Source organism: Amblyomma americanum, chromosome 1, assembly GCF_052857255.1.
Source record: "Amblyomma americanum isolate KBUSLIRL-KWMA chromosome 1, ASM5285725v1, whole genome shotgun sequence".
Classification (NCBI taxonomy): Eukaryota; Metazoa; Arthropoda; class Arachnida; order Ixodida; family Ixodidae; genus Amblyomma; species Amblyomma americanum.
The window spans coordinates 108,384,338-108,409,033 of record NC_135497.1 but is presented as its reverse complement, the minus strand read 5'-3'; the positions used below and the strand labels follow the sequence as shown (position 1 = coordinate 108,409,033).

General features: G+C 47.9%; 1 protein-coding gene across 1 annotated transcript; it reads right to left on the bottom strand.

The window, feature by feature from the left end:
• Positions 1-200: 200 nt before the first annotated feature.
• On the bottom strand, positions 201-803 carry LOC144113087 (mesoderm induction early response protein 2-like). Its single transcript, XM_077646009.1, has one exon. The coding sequence runs from the start codon at positions 801-803 to the stop codon at positions 201-203; it is 603 nt and encodes a 200-aa protein (XP_077502135.1).
• Between the last annotated feature and the right edge of the window lie 23,893 nt (positions 804-24,696).

Below are 24,696 nucleotides of genomic sequence, written 5' to 3'. Positions count from 1 at the left end.
AAGACCAGCAAAGGGAAACTCACCCCTCGTCACACGCAACGAACTTGAAAGGTCATGGGAGGCGCGACTCGATCGCCCGGCAGGACCTGGAAAGCCAGCAGGCAACCTTGGACCAAGCCGAACGAGCCGCTAGAGCCAGTGGGGCCCTGGAATAGGGGCTTCACCCGCAAGAACCTCAGTCTGCTTTTTCAATAAAATGTTTATTCATCCTTCTTGCTCCTCTTCTTCGGGAGTCTGACAAAGGTGTCGTGCCGCTCGGTTTTCTTCCACAGGTAATAATATTCCACCAGCTCGCCAACCGAGCGGGCAGGTAACTCACGAACCTGGATTTTGCAAAAGTCCTTCCCGTACAAGCGAAAGCCATTCTCAAAGCTTTGGCGTTCCTCTTCGGACCAGGGACGCGTCTTCGTCGTAGTGGCAGTGCCCATCCGTTGTCTTTTCAGCGCTTCTCTAATGCTGTGTTCACAGTGCTGCAGCAGGCTTAATGCTTCCTCTTCGCCCCGCGTGCTGCCGCCAGCGTTGCTACGCTCAAGATAATGCTTCACATCGCTGTCCGACAGCTTGGACGGATCCCACAGGAGCTCATCCTCGGTCTCATAAGGAGGCGTTTCGTGTTCGCTCAATCGCTCGGGAATGTCAGCCTGATACTGCGGGCCAACCTCAATTGGCCGAGCAGCCTTGCTGGGCAACTCAACAGGGCCCTTTGATCTTAGCTGGTAAGTCCTAGAGTGCCCTGGCTCAGATGGTGGCCGCGCAGTCGAAGCGGACGAAGCGGAGCAGGACGTGTCTTTCGACCCCGACATTTCCGCCGACTTCGTTAGGACAGAAGCTTGCTTCAGCCACCTTCAACCACCAGTCAGTCGTTTGCTATACGTCTCGCTGGTTTACTGCTGAACACTCAGGAGACAGCGTCCGCTGATAGCCTAGTCATAAAAAGTAAAAAAGAGAGAGTCTGTCACCCCCGTGATCACGCAACGTGATAGCGTGCGCTGATATGTATTTCAGCTGCGCGCGCGCATTCGCAGATCAGCGCGGCAAACTGACTAAATCCATCTCCTTGCTGTAGACGCCCGCGCCATAGGCCGCGCGCACTAAAACTTACCACCGCCAAAACATTACGGACTGACTCGAAGAGCAAATAAAAAATTAAGCTGCGGTTTAACTACTGCTGAACCTGGTTAGAGAGCGAAAGCTGTGCTGTATCGGGCAAGTAGGCGCGGCTTGGCGTCTGTAACGTTGTGTTCCGCACACTGGATAGCCAGCTCGCCCACCGTGCCACTCTGGTAGGTGGCAGTTAAATTAATGGTTGTTCGTGAGAGGCTGGTCACCCAAAGAACGCTGCGGCCTATTCCTGCAGTGCCGCGTGTCTGCCACAACGCTGTCAGTGCTAACGCATGCAGCCCACACCTCTCTCTCACCACAGCCACGTACCTCAACGCGCAACTGAGGCGTCCAACTTGGAGTTTCTTACTATCAACTAGAGGGAAAGCTTGCGTCGCTGCACCTGCACATCCATGGGAGCGCAAAGCATCATGGGCGATGAGCTAATTGGTGCGGAACAGTAGGTTTTGTTTTTTTCAGGAAGACAGAGTGGCGTTACTAAGAAATTCCGTATCCAGGGCGCGCTCCGTGCGCAAACGACTTCGGCGTAAAAATAGTGCGCAAAAACTATAGTGGCGAAAACGCAACAGCACACGACGCCAATAAAATGTTTTTGTTTCCCGAAATGCTGTGGAAAAACCTTTAAAATGTTGAAGCGACAACATTTTTTCAAAACATTTTTTAAGTGCGTCTGTTAAGCACGAAATATTGGCTTTTGTGGTCTGAAATGCTTGGCCAACAGGAGAGCAAGCCATCGCTTATTTTGAGCAAACAAACTTTGCATTTACATGCTTTTCTGCTCGTTTGTTACAATTTATAAAGAGCACATTTAATGATAGGACATTCTTGATTATCGAACAATGTTTGTGTTTTCATTATTTTTGGGGCAAAAGTTCTGCAGTCGGTAGCTCTCCGCCCTATGATGCTTAAAGCGCCCATGGTGGTGCAGGTGGTCTCGAGGAAGCTCCATGCTAACTCCCATAGGCGGGGCGCCAGCTTTCCCTCCACTTAATAGTAAGAAACTCTATGGCGTCCACTCACCCTGGGAGCCAGTTATGCGCCCTTCCTTTCCTCAAAAACATCGGAGTCAACATAGTCAACGTCAATGAACGCAATGAACGCCGACGGCCTATAGAAACAGAGGCGAGCGCTCGGTTTCGGCGTCGACGGCGCCTGAGTGACGTCATAGCTGTCACGTGGTTCAAGGTCGGTTAAAGGTCAAACGCGCGCACACAGCGAAATAGGCCGCAGCGTTCATTAGAGAGGTTTAGTTTCACGTACGTAGAGCGTTCACGTACGCAAACGTGAGAAGTCTACGTAGCCTGCACGCAGGACGTTTGAAACCCTTATAGTTACACGAACGCGACGCACGCCGCGCGTTACTTCTAGCGCCATCTAAAACACAGACACTGGTTGTAGCCTAAATCATCCAAGACAAGTATGTACGTGAGACTCGCGCATACCTTTTGAGTTCTCTGCATGCGCACTGTTCACCCGTAAGAGCTCTACGTACGTGAAGCCTCTACGTACGTGAAACTAACTCTCCAATTACTGCGCCATTTCATTTCCTGAAAAACCAATTTTCGTTTCGTTCAAACCACGACGCGGCGGCCGCGTTCCGATGGAGGCGAAACGCTATGGCGCCCATGTGCTGCGCGATGTCATGCAGTGCACGTTGAAGATCCCAAGGTGGTGGAAATTATTCCGGAGTCCTCCACTACGGAAGCTCTTTCTCTCTTCTATCACTTCCACCTTCCTCTCTTCCCTAACGACGCGGTTCGGGCACGGCTCGTGAGTTCGGGTATCCACCGAGATGTGGGACAATTACTGCGCCATTTGCATTTCTCCAAAACCATTTTTCATTTTCGGCTTTACGCGCACTTGGCTTGCGAACGCTGGCCGACGCACTCCCCCCTCCACCGAGTCTATTTTTTTTTCCTCCACGTCTGCAGCGTTCCGCGGCACTGCTCTGTGCCATCGTTGGCGCTTGACCCAATCGACGCGACGCTTATGACACATGCATGGAAACGCAGTGGATTCGTATTAGTCCTCGCCCGCAACCGTCTGACGACCTCATCCTAAATTATTTGGTTTTCTTCGTTCCGGTGATGGAAAATTTTTCAGGCTATTTTTAGGTACACAGGTGGAAACAGGTTGCTCAGTGTAATAAAGGGAAGTTGCTGTTTGCAGCATGGCAAAGAACGCGACGCGAGTTAAAATGCAGTATTGTGCGTCTTCATCGTAAAGACTCAAAAATATTCTCTCCTCAACCGCTGGCTCGTTTAGCTGAAACTGCGCACAGAACTTGGGTATTGCGGTAATTTTGTTTCGTAGTAAGTTTCTCAAAAGAGCTTACCTGGCTCAGCTGCACTTGACGCACACCCGCAGTCGTCCGCCTCCAAATCGACATACAATTATATTACGTAGGGGTCCAGCAGGTGCGCTCGAAAAGCACAAGCCTCACGACCCACCACAAACGGGCCGAACGGGGGTAGTGCAGAGGAGGGCATAACCCCGGGTCGACGCTTGGCCAACGTCACGACGCGTCAAACCGTCGGTTGCCGGCATTTTCAATAAAGTTTTTTCCTACCTACCTATATTACGTAGGGAGAAAGCGCGTTTACTAAAACAACAAAAACGAAAAAACCTATCTCAGCCCAGAAAGAAAGGGAAACTGGAGGAACTAACGCTTTAGAACAAGAAATAGAAACCAAAAGTTGGTGTCAGAAGCTGTGAGCCGAGATGGTTTCACTATAGTTTCACTATGCAGCGTTCATCCAACACCACCTGGTTCATCCCGTTAAAAAGTAAACGAGCAAGAAAAAAAATCTGCTATTGTATTTTTCAGCATATGTTTAACTTCATAATTTTATTACTGCTAAAGTAAAAAGGAGTTTGCATCTTAAGAATTTTATAGTCTTATTGCCGATCGTTGGCGCGATGAAATTCTAAAATTGTCGTGTATAATCTCAGATGGCGCTTACCCATCATACCCGAGTTCAGAGTGGACAACATTGTGGCTACTGCTTTCTATTTATACTATTTAAGAGCGCTAGGCCTGCGTTGCTTGTTCGTCCGCGTTCTGTTCTTCAGTGGAGTTTGGTTATCCGTTTTCCTGCCGTCCGTCTAAAGTTTTCGTCGCATCAAGTACTTCTTGAAGACATCAACGTTCTGACGCCACTTTCTCGTTCAGCGTTTGGTCGGGTACGTACGCATCAATTACAACTACGTTAATTTCTTTCGGAGTGATGGTAGGATTTCAATCTGCGGCTTGCGCTTCTCGACGACGTTGCCCGAGTGGAACCAATGAGGCAGATGGATTAGGATTTACGAATTACGCTAAAGCGTGGTGTAAAATGTCAGCAGCAGCATGTGCTATTTCTGTAAAGCGTTGTTTGTCCTTTTTAGCAATTTGTAGCTCAGTGTTCCGCTCACCGTTTCCAGCGAGAGCGGCGTGTCCATAGCAGAAGAATATAGCGCAGAGGACGCAAGAAGAAACGAACAACACGAGCGCTATAAGGCGTATATTGAGTTAGCGCTCGTGGTGTTCGTTTCTTCTTGCGTCCTGTCCTACTCTGCGCTATATTCTCCCGCTATGACCATGCACCAACAAGGCCAAAAAGCCACGATTTTGGGCGGCATGTCGTCGTACGCTTGAGGCGCAGAACGGTAAACTGTGTAGGGCTTGCGGTGGCTATTGTGGGTCCTGTTTTCTGTCGGCAACGTCGGCAAGCTATTTTTGTCTTTTTTTTTTCGCACAGCATATGTAAGTTCTGCCTCTTCTTCTGTTGCAAACACGTCGCTGTAGGTTCCTGTGAGACTAGCTGAGCGCGAGGCGTGTAAGAACAGTGCACATGTAGAAGCTGCCGCCTTCGATGCACTGAGGGCAGCTTACTAGACGGAGCTTGCTTGCGATGCGCGGGGAAAAATGCGTACCAGCTTAGCAAAGTTTGATCACATTTCAATTCTCATTTGTGGTCGTTTATTCACTCTGTGAGTTCATACTGTCAAAATAAAAGCAATGAATTGAGTTTTTTCGCCTGTGTCCTTGCGGTGGGATTGGCCATTTCACTCAACTAAAACGCCAAGTATTGTTTGCGCTCACAGCACGCATGGTCTAACATCGCATGCATTTTTTTTATGGTAAGCCCGCGTGTTTTGCTTACATTCAGTAGGCTTCTCTCATTCTAAGATGCGAACCACAATGCAGTCCAGTTGCCTTGTTTCAGAAATGGCATTCCTCACATGTTGATCAAGTTTATTTTTGTTGACGGGAGTCACACATGGCTGTAATTAAATTACTGTAGTGCAATTAGTCACTTTTCTAATAATATGTAGTGTATGAACAATTTTTCTGACCTTGTAATTTACGTATTAATGCTGTGAATTAACTTCGGGGCATTAATTTCGCAGCGGAAATAATTACTTTCGAAATTACTTTTATTAAAGGATGCACCACTTTTGTCTCGGCAAAGCTTTCGTGTCTCGTTTGTCGGGCCGGGCGCCTCGAGATAATGAGGTGCGATGTTTGGAAATCCTGGACCAGCAAGCCAGCGCAGTTCCCCACGCGTGGGCGAGGGCGCACCCGCACTCACGCACGCACACGCACGTTCAAGCGATTTTACGATCATGAAGTTGTGCCCTTCAGCGTGGGTCGCCCCAGGAACTCCGGAACTTTTTTTTTTGACTGGAGGCAAAACCAGGAGGTATTTTTATTTATTTTTGTTCCATTTATTACCTCATTGATCACTGTGATCTTTTTTTCCTATTGCGATCATTTATTTTTATATAACAGTATTTTATTACAAGTTGTTCGAAAAAATTATGGAGTGCACTTAAGACTACATACGTGCTGTGAATGCGAAAGCATGCATACGGGGTGTTCGGCTGCGGCGATGGCGTACTATTCTAATGCAGTGGCCAGCGAAGCTGATCTTTTCCCGCCGTCCGCATGGAAGTCATTGGATACGACGATACCCAAACCCAGAGCGACAGACTTGCACTATTGCGTGTGTTGGTGTTGTGCTGCGCACTCCATGTTGAAAAAAGAGCGGTGATGGCGCATTGCTCTAATAAAGTGGCCAATGAAGGTGATCTGTTCGCGCCGGCCTGGGTTTGAAACCAACGCCCAGAGAAATTTTTTTTCAGAAATGTTATTTTTCTTTCTTTCCTGATGATGTAGGCACTGCCGGTGACGTCATGATGTCTCGTGGGTTTTCGGATCGTCTGGCGTGGACCGTGACAGCGCCGGATGTTCCGCCTCATGAATCATGTAATTATGTCGCATTAAAATGTTCAAAATGTTCAAAAAAATTTTCGGGAATTTCCGCTGTTCTAAAATCACGCAAATACGCGCCTTTGATAAAAAATAACGAGGGACTGAGAGCTCTAATGTTAAGAACTAAAGAAATCCAAAAACTTTGCATATTCCTGCAGTGGAATACATCTAGTATGCACAAATAATCGGATACAACTCTGGAAAGCAGCGGCGAATGCCCCTCAAAGGAGGCCCTCCAGCAAATGGCGTCGACTCATGACGTCGCGGATAATCCCCTAGCGTGAAATCGCATATGACTGGCAGGTGCTTTCGGCAAATGAATTTATCCTCGACGTCATGAGAGTCGGTCGACGCCATTGGCTGGAGGGCCTCCTTTGAGGGGTATTTGCCACCGCATACTTCAGTTGTATGTATGCAATACATGCGCTCTGCTTACAAAAACAGAAATCTCATCTTCAAGTACCACTGAGTGGGAACGAAAGAGCTGTCACAAGAGGCGGAATGTTCCTCCAAGGCCACCGTCTTTGAAATGCTTAAGATCCGAAGTTCTGTCCACACCAGCCCTTTTTGCAATTGCTTCCTGCACGCAGCCGTTTATAAGTGCTCAAATGTAGCCCGGACAACATGCGCGAAGGACTGCTGCTCTTCCGTTTCCGCCCTTGTCACGTTTCGCCCCTTCGAGTCTTCACCTCAACAAAGCCTGCTGGGTTTCTCAACTATTGCCCGTGCTGAAGTGGGTGAAACGAGCGAACAAAGCGGGCTTCCGGTCAAACAGTGCGTATTTCGCGCATTACCTGAATATGGGAAGCTGAACACCGGCTTGCCAATGACCAGACTGAAGGCCCGATCTATTTATGGCGGACATGCAGCGGCGTCACTTCTGGTCTCTGATCACGGCTGTGTCAAAGGCGTTTGTATAACATTCGCAGAAGTCTACGTCACCTTATGGACGTTCGTCTTCACCTTGTCTGCTCGCACACCAGCGAGCTGCAGACGTCGCGCGACCGGGATTAGTTCAAATTTGTTCCGGTCGCTCGCGACTTGTCTGATACCGCAAGCGAAACGAATCGGTTAAAACTTGTCGCGCGACGTCGACAACCCGCTGGTTTGAACGTGCGTTGGCAAGTTTGCGGATTTTAGCGCCTTCGATGTTCTCAATCGTGTGTTGGAGACGAGCTCTACATTTTCGCTCACCGACCACACTGAGGAACCGGGGTGCATCGCCAAGCAAGTTCCTGCTTGCCCCTAGTGTTCCTGTATATGCTCCCGCAGGGAGCAGAGTTGCGCGAAGGTCCGCCATTTTGTTCCAAGCTCTGAGGGAAAGCTGCTTCTCGTGTGGCAGGAGCCTCACAAGACGGTCCTTTAGAATACCCGTCCTTATCTCTGTGGGGCTTCACAATGCCCCCTCAGTCGGATAACAAAGCAGACTGCGCTCAAGATGGGGAACCTCGGACCCCATCCTCCTTCCAGTGGGGGCTTCACAATACCCCCCAGCCGGATAACATGTGTTGGGCATGCGCAGACATGGTTTGGAACAAAATAGGTCAGCGTGAACACGTGATCACCGCGCCGCGAATAGTGTTACGAGCGGCGCGGGAAAATAGTCGCGCAGCTCTGCTCCCTGCGGGAGCATATATAGGAACACTACTTTCCCCTTGCCCACTGGTTGCTTCCCTCCGTGTGAGGAAAACGCGTTGTCCCCTAGTGGCTATTTTGCCCTGAAGAGCCATACTTTGAACTAGCTAAATTCTACAATTTACAACTGCGATCTAGGGTTAGGGCGCTCGACTACTGATCCGGAGTTCCCGGGTTCAAACCCGACCGCTGCGGCTGCGTTTTTATGGAGGAAAAACGCTAAGGCGCCCGTGTGCTGTGCGATGTCAGTGCACGTTAAAGATCCATAGGTGGTCGAAATTATTCCGGAGCCCTCCACTACGGCACCTATTCTTCCTTTCTTCTTTCACTCCCTCCTTTATCCCTTCCCTTACGGCGCGGTTCAGGTGTCCAAAGATATATGAGACAGATACTGCGCCATTTCCTTTCCCCAAAAAACCAATTAAAAAAAACAACTGCGATCTAGCACGAGTGGAAAAAAAACATTACGCTCATTCGTAAGAGCCGGCCCATTGACGTCGCAAAAGGAAGCTTAAAGGGGACACCTAAGCTCGGCCTTAAGGGTATGACGCGATAGTGTTAATTAATGCCCATAAACGCGGAACTGGTCATTCTCTACTCTACATTCATAGATCCCTGGGAGCCCTCATACCACTACCAGCGCAGTGGTGCAGCGGTTAAGAAATGCGCCACTGCACTGGCAGTGACATGTGCGGCCACCGGTGGCGCTTGCGCATCCCAGGTTGCTCTTCCCGAGCGACCAATCATTAATTTAACTGCCACCTGCCACGGTGGGCAGTTTTAAATGACGTCACTAGGTCACGTGACCTGGGTGGTCCACCTGTCGCCTAGGTTACTTCTCAAGATTTTTCGCTCAAGGCCAATGATGACGCTGGCTTCTGTGCGACACAGGCCACTTAACGCTATCGCGCTACAGATATATTTTCTCACGAGAGCTTGCCATTCATCAGCGCATGTCCTGTCTCTTTTTTTTCCTCCCCTTCTAAACAAACAGCTCGTTCATTTATTCATTTAGACCTCGTCTGTAGCACTGCACTCGTTTATGATGCGAGAAAACGAACTAGCCTAACTTTCCGCCATGACTGACTAATATTCACACGGTGCGAAAGCAAAATAACTGAGATGACCCACGTTAACGCACTAATCTCGAGACTGATGATCATATATGGTAGCGATTATGAAGACTCGGAACGCGGGCTGTGGCTCCGTAAGCCCCAGCTCGATGGACACATCCTAGGCGTACGGGCGGATCGCCTACGCGCACTGGCGAAACGCTGGAGCCTGTCTACGCATGCGCGACTAGCGAGCGGGGCGCAGATATCTGTACATGTTATGTTAGTGGCTATTTATTAATAAAATAACTATGGAAGGAAAATATGTTGCTAGCCGCGGCATCTGCCACCGAAACCTGAAGCACCTGAGCTGCGACTAGCGGGAATAAAAGGACAGGGAGAAGGATTGAAAGGGGGGAGCGATAGTAAAAAAAGATAGGGGTAATATACAATATGTACAAGTACAGAAAATGGAAATAAATCTGTACATGCCAGATATCCGCGCCTGCGCACGGGCGCTCGCGCGCGCGTCGGAAGAGGGCTCAGGTTTACAACAATCGGAAGACCGCGGGTACTAGAGCGGGCTAGTGTTCCTGTATATGCTCCCGCAGGAACACATATACAGAAACACTAGAGCGGGCGCGCATCAAGGCACCCTAGGGTACTCTCGGGGACTTTTTTTCATGGGTTGGAGCTCTTTCAGGTTCCCCCACTTTCCTTCACGGTGATGGTGGTGGTGGTGGTGGTTGGTGCTATGAAGTGGGGGGAGGGGGACACTGGTCCCGATGTATGTTGGCCCTTTGGGCATCACTCTTGGGGACCAGGGGAAGGGGATGTATGTGGGGGGAGAGGTGGTCGCCGTCGCTTCCGTTGATGTCCTTGGCCGTGGGACCCAGTCAGCAGTCGCACCGCCGCAGCAGGAACATCAGCCCGCAACAGGGAGGGGAGCCGCGGTGCACTGGGAGTGTGTGCAAGCACTGGGCGGGGGAGGAGCCTCGGTGCATTGGGAGTGTGTGCAAGCACCGGAAGTTGCCATTTCAGCGCCCCCCAAACCTTTTTTCTTCACGCCTTGAAATTCTTTCCGTCGGCTCGAGAGGGGGAACGAGCCAGCACCTGGAGCATGGAGGTGCATGCCCCTTTCAACGCCCGTCGCGGCGGGCGCGCAGGCACGCAGGCACTCCGCACATACGCGAGGAAGTGTTCATTGAGTTACCGCTTAGGGGCGCTGTACGATCACTTTTTCTTTCCCGCATGCGCACGCGTCGTTACGACCATCCGCACGGTCGCGTGCGTTGCGGACGAGGTGTTGTACGATCAAGTTTGCTGCATGCGACCGAGCGGACGACTTCGGCGTTCTGATTGGCGCGTTCGTCAGTGCCGCCCGTGCGGCAGCACAGGCATGTGCCGTAGCAAAACACGAAGATATCTTGCCGTACGAATTCACACACATTGATATGGTGGCTCACCCGAGACATGTTTAGCTGTGAGATTTTTCGCAGCAGATAAAACCGCGATCGGCTGTGATAGCCATGAATCTCGGCGCGGCCAATTCTGACGTCCACGAACGAAGTCGCAACAAACCTTGCAACACCGCAGGCGAGGTTCTAAAACAGTGTCGCGGGGAACGATTAACGTTTGCGCTATTTCGACTTCAGAAAGTGATAAAAGGCATCACACCGAGATCGTGAGTTGAGTTGAGGTGTTGAATGCTACAGGTGGGGTTAGCCTTGCTTTATCTGCCGGCAATTGCTCCACCGCAGCGTCCCTTCGATATTAACAATGCCGCATCTACCCCGCTAAGCACACAGTCTCTTATAATAGCACACATCCTCTCCCGCAGTCACCATCTATGCACACAATCAATCCACACAGTTCACATCACAGTCCACTCCAGAAGTCACCATCTATGCACATATTCAGTCACAGTAGAACATAGGCCATTGTAGTGCCACACTCCATACACACATTCACTCACAGTATAAAGTAGTCCACTCCGGAAGACACCATCTACGCACACATTCAATCACAGTAGGCCAAAGTCCGTTCCTGCTGTCACCAATTAAAAACAAGATCCGTGTTCTGCAGAAATGTTAAAAGAAGGCGTGCAGCCTCCCTTCTGCATGTCTGGTTTCCACTCGGGTAGACAATGTCCTGCACTGTGCTGTGACGGGTTCCTGTCTTCCTGAAGGAAGCTAACATCACATGCCTTTCCGCGTTGTACTGTGGGCAGTACATAATATAATGTTCGATATCCCCGCACGCACCACATAAAGAGCAGAGCGGAGACGATGCTATGCTGGTCTTATGCATCCATGCAGGAGTGTGAGCAGAGGCCGTGCGAATTCGATGTAGAAAGGTCGCCTGAGATCTTCTCAGTCCCTTGGTCACACATGGCTTGTGGGACGCACTCCACAGGGTACTGAAGTGATCGAGCACCGTTTTCCTGCAGAGACTTTTCCCATCTTGAGGTACTTTTTTTGATGGAATCCTTGAGATAGCTTTATGGGCGAGACTGTCTGCCACCTCATTACCGTTGACTCCTATGTGAGAGGGCACCCACTGGAAATGTAGATTAAAGCCTCTGCTGTGCAGATTCTGCACCAAGCGCAGAGAGCTTAGAGACAAGGCGTCAGTAGGGAATCCGCGCTCTAACCTCTGAAGGGCAGATTTTGAATCAGTTAGGATGACAACAGGTTGAGCCGGACAAGACCCTAACTTCCGTAAAGCCGCCTCAATAGCAACACTTTCAGCCGTTGTGGAGGATACGACAGCAGTACAGTGTACGGACCTCTTACAGTCCATAGAAGGAATGTAAAAAGCCGCTGCGCTAGCTTGTTTGTCCTTGTCCACAGAACCATCCGTGAAAATTTGGAGATGGCAGGCATACTCTATTTCCAAGTATTCCAGTACAAGCGAACGCGTTGCTGCCAAAGGAGAGCTGCGCTTTGCGCTCACATGTGGAATTGTGACCTTACAGTCGAGGGTCGGAAAAGACCAGGGGGGTTTCAACCGTTTCCTTTGCCTTCGGACATTAATGCCTAAAGAACTAAGAGTATTGAGTGCCAAGTAAGCGTTCGACTCATATCTCTTGCAGAGCCGCTGGAGAAGGGATCGCCCAGCTACCGTCTCTCCTAAGCGGTCAAGATGCATTAATAGTCTCTGAGAAGCGATAAGGCTAAGAGGTTTCGATAGGGACTAATGAAGTACTGCCTTATTCGCAGCCGCCTGGGGAACTCCAATGGCTCTTCTTAGGCCCTTTCTGTGGACAACTTCGAGACGCTCAAGTTGTGATGCCGAGGGGGAAATTAAAGGTAATTGATACATTATCCGGCTGACCACCAGCGCTTCATGAAGTTTGACCATTGAAGAAGGATGGTTTCCCCATTGCTCACGTGCAATTCTACGGATAACATTGAGACGAGAAGATATAGATGAAACAATCGCGTCTACAACTTTTCGCCACTGTAGACGGGAGTCAATAATGACGCCCAGGAAACGCGCGTGGTTGAATTGACGGATGCAAGAGTGACCGAGGTCTATCTTCAACCGCGCTTGACGTCTTCCTACACCTGGAAACAGAATAAAGCCGGATTTGTCCACTGACAGAGACAACCCCACACCTTGAAGGTAAGCTTGTGCCGAAAGTATAGCCTGTCGAGCTATCAGGGCTAATCGCTTGTGTTGGTAGCCAGTAATCCAAATACAAATGTCGTCAGCATAAAGTGACATATGCACTTGCCTGCAACTTTTTTTCAACAAATCGGGCAGGCCAGCCATTACGGCGTTAAAGAGCGTGGGGGAAAGAACACTTCCTTGAGGCACACCTCGTGATAGAACCCTTTCGGTGCTTAACGTACTCCCTAACCGTACACGAACCGCGCGATCACTTATAAACTTGTAAATGAATCTTAACATATGGCCCTGTATGCCCATGCCTTGCAAACTGTTTAGAATTGAGTCTGAAGCACACTGTCATAAGCTTTCGCAACATCAAGAAAAATGGCTAAGGTGGAAAGGCCGAAAGCTCTCTGGTGTTCAATTTGACTGATCAAGTCTAAGACGCTATCTTGGGCACTAAGACCTTGGCGGAATCCTGTCATACATGATGGCAGTGCCTTGCTGTCCTCAAGCCACCATGATAAGCGTTCATTTACCAGCTTCTCCATCAACTTAGCTACACAGGAGGTCAATGACACAGGGTGATACGAGGCAAAATCATGACACAACTCGTTCGACCGCTAGTCGGCTAGACTATGCTAAAGACCAACCATATATATGCAACCGTTCTAACTATGATCTAAGGTTTTTATCCTCCTGATATTTGAAGAGTGCCCTCATTGAAAGTTACGCTATACCCTAGCTAACATGCAATAAAGAGTTCAGAACGACGACGCAAATCATACTGCGAATTCCCGGAGCCAAGTATATGGGACTAGAACAAGCTGTACATATTCGATCGTTTGTAATTATAACAGGAAAATTCACATAGCTGAAACCAGGCACAGGTTAAATCATCAATTATTCGAACTAGCACACTGCAGTCTTTTTAAATGTATTTTAATTGCCTTTATTGTGTAGCTTTTCCATTAATCCATGCACAGTTTAGTTGACGGTAACAATGTGAAGTAAACAGGCCTCCTTGTTGTCTCCCCTTTTAACTGTTATTGCAAAAGACACTTATCTATTCGTCGATATATGTAGTGTGTATCTGAAATGTGCATGTATTAAAAATTCCATATTTTAGTACTCCACTGCTGAATACGGACCTTAATACACAAGAAAATTATGACATTCCCAGTAATTTGCAATATGTAAGATCAGTTGTAACTGCAGCAGTTGTGCATTTCACAGAAGAGTACCGTGCAGCAGTACTGCTTTCTCTCTGTAATGTTATTTGGTCCGTTAGAAAAGGCAAAATTGAAATAGCACAGTGTGGTGACAATTAAATGGGCTAAGCCATCTATCACTGCACTGAAATGCACAGCTTTGTTTTTTGCAATGACAGCGGGCGACCAGTTTTATTTTAGCAGTCATTCCTTAGCTCATATTGCAATGACAATTGCACAAGCTAGAATGCAGCAATGCAAACAAGCCTGGAGAGTTGTGCTCAGAGCCAATCAATGGTGTCACATGCAGAAACAAGCTGGCATGTTATCTGTACAACTCCAAAAAATTCTGAAAGTGCCCATGTGAATGAGAACAAAGTGATTGCTTAGTACTTAGTAAAAAGCCATACATGCCTTTTACCTTCAGTGTAAACATAAGATGTGGGAGTTGGTAAACTGGCTTACATCTGGACGGCTCCTCGTTGAGGTTGGGAAAGAATACTTCATATATTCAGGGAAACAGGATGCACTGACCATGCATAGTGGTTATCTCAAGCAGAATTTGTAGAAATATATTTACAAGGTGAAAGCTGTGTTGTTGCAAAACATGAAATAAAAAATAAGTATATAAGTGTGTGCAGGACATACATGCGTATATCCTCTCATGTTGCTTTACAGTAATGTTTAAGACTCTTTTCTGAGCAGAAAAAAATGAGGGATCGTAACAGTGAATCTGGTTCCCAAAACAGCAGATAAAAGTGAGCATTTTCTGCACAACTTGTCATGTATAAAATTTTTGACCGTGCTAGCTGTTGTTATTAGCAACATCTTTTGCAAAGTAAAGCTTATTTCATTGCCACTTGGTTTTCAAACTGGCAAAGTTCCCTTTAGGCATACCTTACATTAAAATGACTTAGTCGTTAACCTGCTTGAAGATCTTTGCCTAGGCTATGCCTACTTTTCAGCTTCATACAGGGAGTGTATGTGAATTTCAACAGTCCTAGAAGGGCTGCATGTATTAGGCAAACAAATGTCTTTTTTTCAAAATAATGCACTAAAATGATAATCCTCCTTAAGACCTTATATGAAAACTCTTGTTACTAAGGTAAGGAAAACAGCAACTCTATGAATGAATTAACATTGAGTACAGGTTTGTGCCTTTCCGTGCATTTCACTGCTGTCAATGTAAAAAAATCACATTCACACGCAAAATTCACAGCAGCTGTAATCTCACTCCATTCATGACAACAGAAATGTATGTGAAACGTAGCTTTATTATAGAGGAGCAGGAGACACCCTTTTATAAACACTGTAAATGCTGGCCCCATAACATACCTGGCTGGCCATTTCAGATGAGGATAAGGATCAAATGACACACGCACATAAAAGTCACATGCATAAACACACGCACCTAGCATTTTAACCGCATCACAATGGAAGTCTCCGTGTTGCTTCACTTGCTTGTGTCCTACCCTGCTTCACAGGGTAGGACACAAGCACAAAGGAAATACTGACACATATAAGCTTGCAATGGAGACGGGTATGGCTGACATTAACAACTATTAATGCGGTCCTATTAACATTGCCAAACAAGCCATTCACGAGCATGCAGACGGCTGTTCTGGAGGGTTGGAATGTTGATATTGATAGTGGGATGGCAGACCATATAGCAATCAATGAAGACTAGTGAAATGAAACAGTGAAAGGAAGCAAGGCAGCAATATGGACTAGTTGGTTGCACATTTGATGGGAATAACGTGCTACACATGGACAAGAACTGACAACTGAAATGATGGACACAGGACAAGCATGCACTAACAACTAAAATTTATTCTGGCACAAGGGAACATAAATACATTTCATGCACATGCTCAAAACAATGAATTCATTGCCACCGGCTGTATCGCATGATCTTTCGTTTCTTGATTAGTTCTAACTCCTCACTTGATAACAACACCGAGGGTGTGCTTGCGCTCTCGTCTTCAACGGCCTCCCATATCTCAAAGGCTTCTTTTATTTTCTTTCTTTCTGGTCCCTTGCACGAGCTAAAATTGTAGTCCGTTCAAAGTAATGTGAACATTTGTGATTTGCACAATGGGGGGCTTGTCCTGTGTCCGTCGTTTCAGTTGTCGGTTTTTCTGCGTGTGTAGCGCGTTATTCCCATCAAGTGAAAGGAAGGTCATTAATGAATGTAACAAAAAGGACAGGGCCAAGCATAACACCTTTGGGGTTGACCGAGATTCCAAAAAAAGGCAGGATGAACAAGAGTTAGCATGGGCCAACTGCTCTTAACTGGCTAGGATCACTTAAATCCCACTCAGAACAGTATGATGCAAGACATTATTTTATAAAGGATTTTATCGCATTATTTCTCAAAGAGACTAAGGAGCAAGTGTATGTCACGAAGAACGAAAAGTTGGCTATCACAGGAATGCTTTTCAAAAAGCGTACCGATCTGGAAGGAGCAATTTAGTGGGCCACAACAATCTAGCAGTGTGAGAGTATATAGTGTTTTTCACGATCGGAAACCCATGCTAGTCATAGAAATGGTGCAATGATTTGGTGCTTGTGGCATTATCAGAACTAAAAAATTTACCGCATTCTGCTGTATGCAGCCATGACTCGTTAATATCCACCCTGTGATATGATGGCTTGAATTATGGACAGTTTTTCTGGGGATGAAACTTTATAAAAGCATGCATGCCTTAACATAGAAACTTGCTGTTTGGACAAATGACAGGGCTTAAATGCACGAAGCCAATTGCGACCAGCATATTTTTGTCATGTAATATGGACTGCAATGCGAACGTCTGGACTGTGGTAACCAGATACTATAACATAGTGCAAGGAGTGTTAGAAGTGTTTGGCGACAAATACAGACTGGATCATATGGCTGTTGCACCCTAGAATTGCCCTCATACCAGTTGCAGCACAGCGTGCAGGTTTTGTTAAACATTGAACAGCCAGGCACGCCGACTCTCTCCACTTGCACTTTCAGACAGACTTTCAGAAGCACTTCTCTTTCTGGTGTCGAAACCATTGGCTCTGAAAGGCTCGGAGACTCATTTCCTGGTGCACTTTGTTCACTGCGCAAATTAAGCTGCTGGCCGGCTGTATAACCTTTTTGTTATAATCTCACAGATGTTTACTTGCAACACTAATTTATTGTTTTTTTTTTAACAGAGCACACATCAAGAAGAAAAAAAACTACTCGAGTTAAAGCATGTCGGCCACAAGGACAACTCAGCACAGGTGCAAAGCAGGGAATCTTCAAATACAATCTAAGCAGTAAGGAAATGGGTTGAAATTAAATGTGATCTCAACCTCGACAGGTCGATGGCTGCACCCGCACTGTAGGACTTTTAGAAACGGCTCAATGTCAGCATTGCAGGGCCAACCACGGTGCAATAGCGCATAGCACATTTTGAAAAATCAAAATAAACCTTGTTAACGTGGTTTTGGCAATATGCACAAATGTGGCCCTGTCACGACCATACGACAAACGTGAACAGATGCGTGTCTACAGAAACCTATAGCAGAGCATTGTGGAAGGTGCAAACAAGCATCTGCATTCAAGCAAACAAATTTAGAAATGCAGAAAATGCAAAGAAGGCGAAGGAATTCTAGGGAGCAATCTACATTTATGACAAATACATTCTCATAGGCCCACCATCGCCTTCATCCTGCAGGCAAATAATGTTCGCTGCAGGCAGTCACAGGTAGATAAACACAGCAGCTGCATGTGCATTGATGACATATGCTTCTAAAGGCTTCGAGAATGTCTCACACAAGCTGGTACAGCTTACATAGGAAGTGCTAGTTAACAACTGTTCGACACCAGTAAAGTCAAGTTGTTGAGCACCTCGGCGACAGCAGTGTAGTGAAAGCAACAATAAATATGGGATCAGGTGCTGATTCAAAGAGTACAGTTTCTATCCCGATTGTCATGGCTCACGGAGCACTTCGAAATCACTGCATTTTACCAATAGCCATGGGAACCGCGATAATGGACTCAATATTTCTAGCATTTGCCTAAAATCAAAGTTCACTGCACGCTGCTAAGCAAGAAATAAATTGTAATCACAGCAGTTTACTGGAAATGCATTTCATTTTTAATCACGATTCAGTATTATGGAAAACTGTATGTACAGCTCTGATCCAGAACCAAAGTGTTCATATTAATAAGGCACAATTGTATATGGGTTACTTGCTTTGACAAGCTTAAGCATCTGTTGTGGTCTTTTTTGACATGAGATAAAATGAAACCCTCATGAAAAAGAGCTGCGCTAGTGGGCTCAATATTAGAGACTTCTGCATTGTGAAACACCGGTGAATGAGTTGTGACAATGGCTTTTGTTCGTACATAAGTGTTCCTGGTCTGGTGATATGTTACAACCCAAACTTAACACTAATGTCCCGCGCAGCCAGCAGGAAATAAAAGAAAGACTCCATATGTGAGAGCTGCTATGCACACTTATGTTTTCACACAGATTTCACAGTGCCGTCTGCATACCATCGTAATCCAGCCACTCATAGTCGCAAATTGCACTTTACGGAGCACAATGACGCAGAATGCTGGCAGCGCTTCTGTATTCCCGGCAGAAAACAGCCCAACCGCTGTGCAGCCGAGGTCGTTTCGCATACGCAGAACACAAATTTCAGAATGGTCTCGTCGCACTCACGGCGGTTGTCGCACCAGCAAATTTAATGTCATTCGGATCGAATGGCATTCGCACCTAATGCCATTAATCTGGTGCTACACGGGAACATTTAATCTCATTAGGTTCGAATGACATTCGCTACCGAGAGAGTTCACGAAATTCATTCGCATTCGATGTCGAACAGAATGTGTGATCTGGACGCCATACGCGCAACAGAAACAAGCGACGCGAAAAAATCGTGTGCGCACTCTCAAAATTCTAAATTGTATTTACTTAGTCCTGCTAAAAAAATGTTTGTTTTGGTGCGAACCTCTTCACGCTTGTAGCTGTCGTGGATAGCTATTACTCTCGGTCCCAGCAGCAGCCAACGGCAGCAGCCGACCGTGAAGCAGGGCCTTTCCCGCGACCGCCGATCATTCTGGGTTGCGTGTTTCTTGTTGGTTGGCGTGCCATGTTCGTTTCGCTCGGAAGTACTTAAAGATGTAACTGAGCACTTCACTTTTCAGAAGTCATTTCCACGCTCGACGCGTCGCCGCGCGCCGCCGTGTCAGCCATTTTGTTTGTTTACATATTTCAGATTTGTGATTGACTTTGTGCTTGGCTTGGCTTTTGATGGCTGAAGTGACGCAGAATGGCGAGAAATAATATTTGAAGCTTATAATATTCCACAGAAATATTGTCACCCGCTTTTAAAGCACTACAGAACAATTTGTAACATATTTTATGCGCGTTGATGTGTTTGAATTGTACTATTTTTTTTTCACTGATCGCCACTGCCATCATTTTCGAGTGACATTTGTTACCGTGTAGCACCGAAATAGACCGAATTACATTAAATTTGCTAGTGTGGCAGGGGTATAACACAGTACACACGAACTACGATCGATATCGGTGATGGATACGCCGCAGCACGACGACTTGTGCTCGCGATCACTGCAACCGCTGCGACTCGCTGCAGAGCTCGAAGTTGGTAAGTTCATTTCGTCGCGTCGCACTCACGGCAGTTCTCAAATTCAGTACACACGCGTTTACCCGAACCGGGATCTACTGCACAGCTCTAAGTTCATTTCAGCACTCGAAAAACAAGGCGTGCGTAGTAAGCTTTTAAAACGTAATTATACTTGCAGGCGATATCACTGACTGACGCAAAAGCACTCGTTCCGACTGCAATCACTTTCACTACACTGACGCTTGCCACTGCGCTGTGAAGCTTGCTGTATGCACAGGAAATTCACCTTGGGGAGCTACTTCTCGCTGTTGTTCGTGAAGATCGTCGCGCGAATAAAGAACACTTGAAGCTATCACAAACGGCTCCAAATACACACATCGCGACACCGGCACTCTTACGTCTTTCGTACCAGCTCGGTCTGCTCAGTGTAGACGGCGACAAAACAACTTGGGGGTGTGATAATCCGAGTGAAAGACGAGTGAAAGACCACGCCAGTCGAGGGCATACCACGCACTGACTAGCCCAGTCATGCGTGCCTTTTTATTGACCGACGCGGTGGTGCACTCCAGTTATCAATAACGTCACATCCCTCCCACCCTAAGTTAATAAAAAAACCAAACAATTATAAGGAGATTAAGTGTAACAATGGCAGCATTTGAGTTATGTGTAGTAGCGCTGTACAGGCCGACGAACCCTGGTGCCCCGTCGAGGAGGCGTGGTGACAGGTGTTTGACGAGGGGACGCTGTACCTTCTGCAGCCCTTGGCTGCCTTGGTTCCTCAGTTGATACCCCTGGACAGGAGATTTCAGAACTCTGATCTCTGGATATGTCGGGACTGGGCCCAGGAACGTCAGGGTCCGTGACTCTGCTGGACGGTGGGTTATGCTCAACCTGGGGTAGCCGGTTTACCTGCCGGAGATGATCTTGATGGCGCGTCCAACGTCGTCCGTCTGCAAGTTGGAGGTCCGATGAAAACGCTCCCTTGGCTGCGACTACAGCCGGCACCCATGCAGGCCCTCATGAAGCAGCCACAAGACGTCGCCCTGGAGTGACGCAGGGACCAACACACGGTTGCCCCAGAGCACGCAGTCCGTTTGCACACTCATCTCGGAGAACCGTGTTTCATACGGTTTCCCCTCAGGCCCCATGTCCAGCTGGCGGCCAGTCCACAAGGCTTCCCTCACTCGCGTAACAACTGAACCTCGGGCAGCGGCGTCAGCAACAGCAGATGACAGCGTTCGCGGGTATTCTCCCACCAGCATGAAGACGTTAGCAGGGCAGTCCACGGAAAACTCTGTTGTGGGAAGTGGCAGGCGACTCAGTCCTTCCGCATGTGCTATGTGGCTACTAGACCTGTAGCTTAGTGTATATCGGTACCCAGACAACAGCACTACCCATCGTAGCACCCTGGGAGAGCAGAACTCTGGGACAGGTCTGTCTGCTGCGAGCAAACCTATAGTAGTGGCGTGTGGTCAGTGACGGCTTCGAACGGACGACCTCACAGGTGCTGTCTGCACTCTGTGACCCCAAACACGAGCGCTAACGCTTCCTTGTACAACTGGCTGTAGTTCTTTTATGCAGCCGCCAGACTTCGAGATGCAAAAGCAATGGGACGCTCTTCCCCCGACGTCTCGCGCTGTGCCATGTCTGCCCCCAGCCTGTAAGGTGAGGCATCTGTGATCCAGACAGTCGGCCTTGCAGGGTCAAAATGCGCTAAAACTCTAGCGGATGTAAGCAGCTTTTTGCTTTTCCGGAAAGCTTGCTCCTCTTCAGACGTCCAGCACTACCGGGCTTCTGTCCCCAACAAGCGGTTCAGGGGGTACAACACATTAGACAGGTTTGGCATGAACCGTCTATAAAAGTTGATCAGGCCCAAGTAGCTCTGTGGCTCCTTCACATTCCGAAGCACTGGTGCTGCCAGCAGGGCTTCAGTCTTGGTTGGGGTCGGTTGAAGACCGGCTGCACTGATGACGTGCCCTAGATACTCCACTTTAGGTACCAGGAACTCGTGTTTAGAAAGATTCAGCCGCACCCCGGCTCTCCTCATTCGCTCCATGACTCGGCACACGTTAGCGCAATAGTCGCTGTCGTTGGCGCCGGTCACCAGTATATCGTTAAAGTATACCGTGACATGGTCAAGATTGTGCAGAAGGTTCTCCATCTCGCGTTGAAATAAAGCCGGGGCTGACGACACCCCAAACGGAAGTCGGGTGAACTGGTGCAAGCCCTTCGGGGTGTTGAGGGTGACAAATTTTTGAGTCTCTTCGTGCAGTTTTATCTGCTGGTATGCAACTCTCAGGTCGAGCTTTGTAAACATATCGCCCCCCGTTAGCCTTGCAAACACCTCCTCGATGCGAGGGATTGGGTATGACTCCAGCACCGTCACTGGGTTGACTGTCATCTTGAAGTCGCCGCACGCAGACGTGACCGTGGTTTATCGCTCGTCGCCAGTTGTGATAATCCGGGCCGGGAACATTTCCCGGGCACGAGTGAAAGACAACACGCCAGTCGAGGGCATACCACGCACTGACTATCCCAGTCATGCGTGCCTTTTTATAGATGGATGGATGGATACGGCCAGGGACTCCGGAACTTTTTTGGGAGTGGGGGGGCAAGCCTGGTCGTGTTTCTATGTCGTATTTACTTATGTATTTATTTTTGTGTCAATATTTTATAATTATAATATTCTATTGTTATTTATTTATGTTACATTTCATTAATGATAATGTTAATATTCTTAGCACCCTCCGCTGCGTCACAGGTCTGACCGCCAACGCAGCGAGCCATGGAAAGAAAAATGATAGGTGTAACGTTAAGAGATCGGAAGCGGGCAGAGTGGGTGAGGGAACAAACACGGGTTAATGACATCCTGGTCGAAATCAAGAGAAAGAAATGGGCTTGGGCAGGGCATGTAATGCGAAGGCAAGATAACCGCTGGTCTTTAAGGGTAACGGAGTGGGTTCCAAGAGAAAGTAAGCGTAGCAGGGTGCGGCAGAAGGTTAGGTGGGCGGATGAGATTAAGAAGTTTGCAGGCAAAGGGTGGATGCAGCTGGCAAAGGATAGGGTTAATTGGAGAGACATGGGAGAGGCCTTTGCCCTGCAGTGGGTGTAGTAAGGCTGATGATGATGATGATGAATGTTAATATTATCATTAATTAATATTATTATTAATTTAATGAGTAATTTCAACAGTATTAAATTTTAGATATTTGCATTCTTGCTTATTCTGCATTATCATGCACTTTAAAAATGGTTTGAAATTTCTGAAGTTCCCAAACCATGCGCAGACTAAGCAAATGACGCGTTCGAAACGAAAAACGAACGGGTGCGAAAGCTGAAAAAAGTCTTTTATTTGTTTCTGCATTCGCTCCCACAGTAAGGTAAAGCTTAGGCACTAAGTACAAGAATATTCCCACGCATTGATGAGCTTCGTGGCTGGTATGACAAGGGGGTGTCGGGCAGGAGAGGATATCAAAGGAGGCCAAAAGTTGCTGTTCGTTCTGCCGTTCTGGACACGAACTCTTTCATAATGACATCCAGTTGCAGGTCCGCAGCTCTCCTCTTGTGCACGTGCAGCAGGAGAAGGTGCGTCAGCCTCCTCTGCGTCATTCGATTGCGCAAAAATGTTTTTACTCGCCTCAGGGCACTGAAAGAGCGCTCTCCTGAAGCAGCTGACGCAGGTACAGAGAACACGAGTTGCAGGTATACCGTACAACTTGATCCATCATTTCAGGCATGTCTGCAGACTTCCCCTGTAGAATTTGCAAAATGCGTTCGCTTGCGGCCGGGCCCTGGTCACGCAGGAGCGTTGGGAGAAGCACGAGTTGCGCTGAAAGTCTACTGGTGTCAAAATCTGCAGCGTGTGCTCCTAAAAGCTCATTTAAGTCGTGTGCCGCGAAGTTTCGACCTCCAGCAGCGTCAGTCAGAATGCGCTCCAGACTAATCAGCTGCTCCATGCCAGGCTGTTCGAATCGCCTTCGGATCTCGCTGGTAATCCGATCGATAGCGGCAAAAAACTCTTTTCTATGTAATGACTTGCAGTCAAGCGCTGCAGGCTCCTGAGGCTTGTCTGTGAATTGAATCCTTCTCGGCGGCTGCGAGACTCGGGGCACTCGAGGCTCCTTTAGCCCTAACTGTGTTGCTCTTGAGTGCGTCCGCTGCCATAGGACGCCAAATGCGGCGTCAGACCGTAGCCTGTACAAGCTGTCACAAAGAGCCTCTGCTGCCTCTTTTGCTCCTGCAGCGCGATAAACTGGGCGTTGATGCATCCTCGCTAGCTCCTCGCATGGGCCAAATAGGGCTATAGAAAGGTTGATGCCCAATAAAGTTTCGAACTTCCCCAATACTTTCTCATATCCTTTCAGTGCTGTCTTGCTGGTGCCAATGAGAGAGCTTTGAACTTGTACCAGTTCCTGCAATGTCGCCTGCACCCTTTCATAGTTCTCGATAAACCTTTCCATTGATTTCACTCTTACTGTCCACCTCGTTGGACACAATGGTAGCAAAGTGTTCGGCCTGGAACAATCCTGCTCATTGGCATCATTACCCGGAGGAAGGACAACGTTCGAATAAACAGTCTTCCTGTTTTTAGATTCGAGTATTGCATGGGAAACATCCTTTACAATGTTCAGAGCATCGCCGACAACCTCGCAGTTCCTTGCGACCTCCTGGAGTGCCAAGTCTAGACAGTGGTTACTGCAGTGTACAAATATTGACCGCGGTTCAGAGTCCGTGATCCTTTTCTGCACGCCGGTAAATCTGCCTGCCATATTCGCGGCCCCATCAAAACAGTGCCCCCTTAGGTTATGGAAGTCCAGACCTAAACGCAAAATCATGTCCTTCACGGCTCTATACAAGGTCTCAGCTCTACTGTCTGGTGCATTGTACATGCCAAGAAATTCCTCACGAACTTCCAGTGTAATCCCATCTACCCACCGCACACAAAATGTGAATTGCTCATTCCCTGTTACATCGGTAGTGCCGTCAGCGATTATCCCATAGAAGGGAATACATCTGACGTCCCTTATGATGCCCCGCTGAACGCTGTGAGCCATAATTTCTATGAGCTCGTTCTGTATGTCGCTGCTCAGCCATCTATCTCGCTGCTCCATCCATCTCTTCAAATCAGGCACGTCTTGTGATCGTTCATCTAGCAGATCAAGAAGGTTTCCGTCATCCTTTGTTTGCCCTTGCA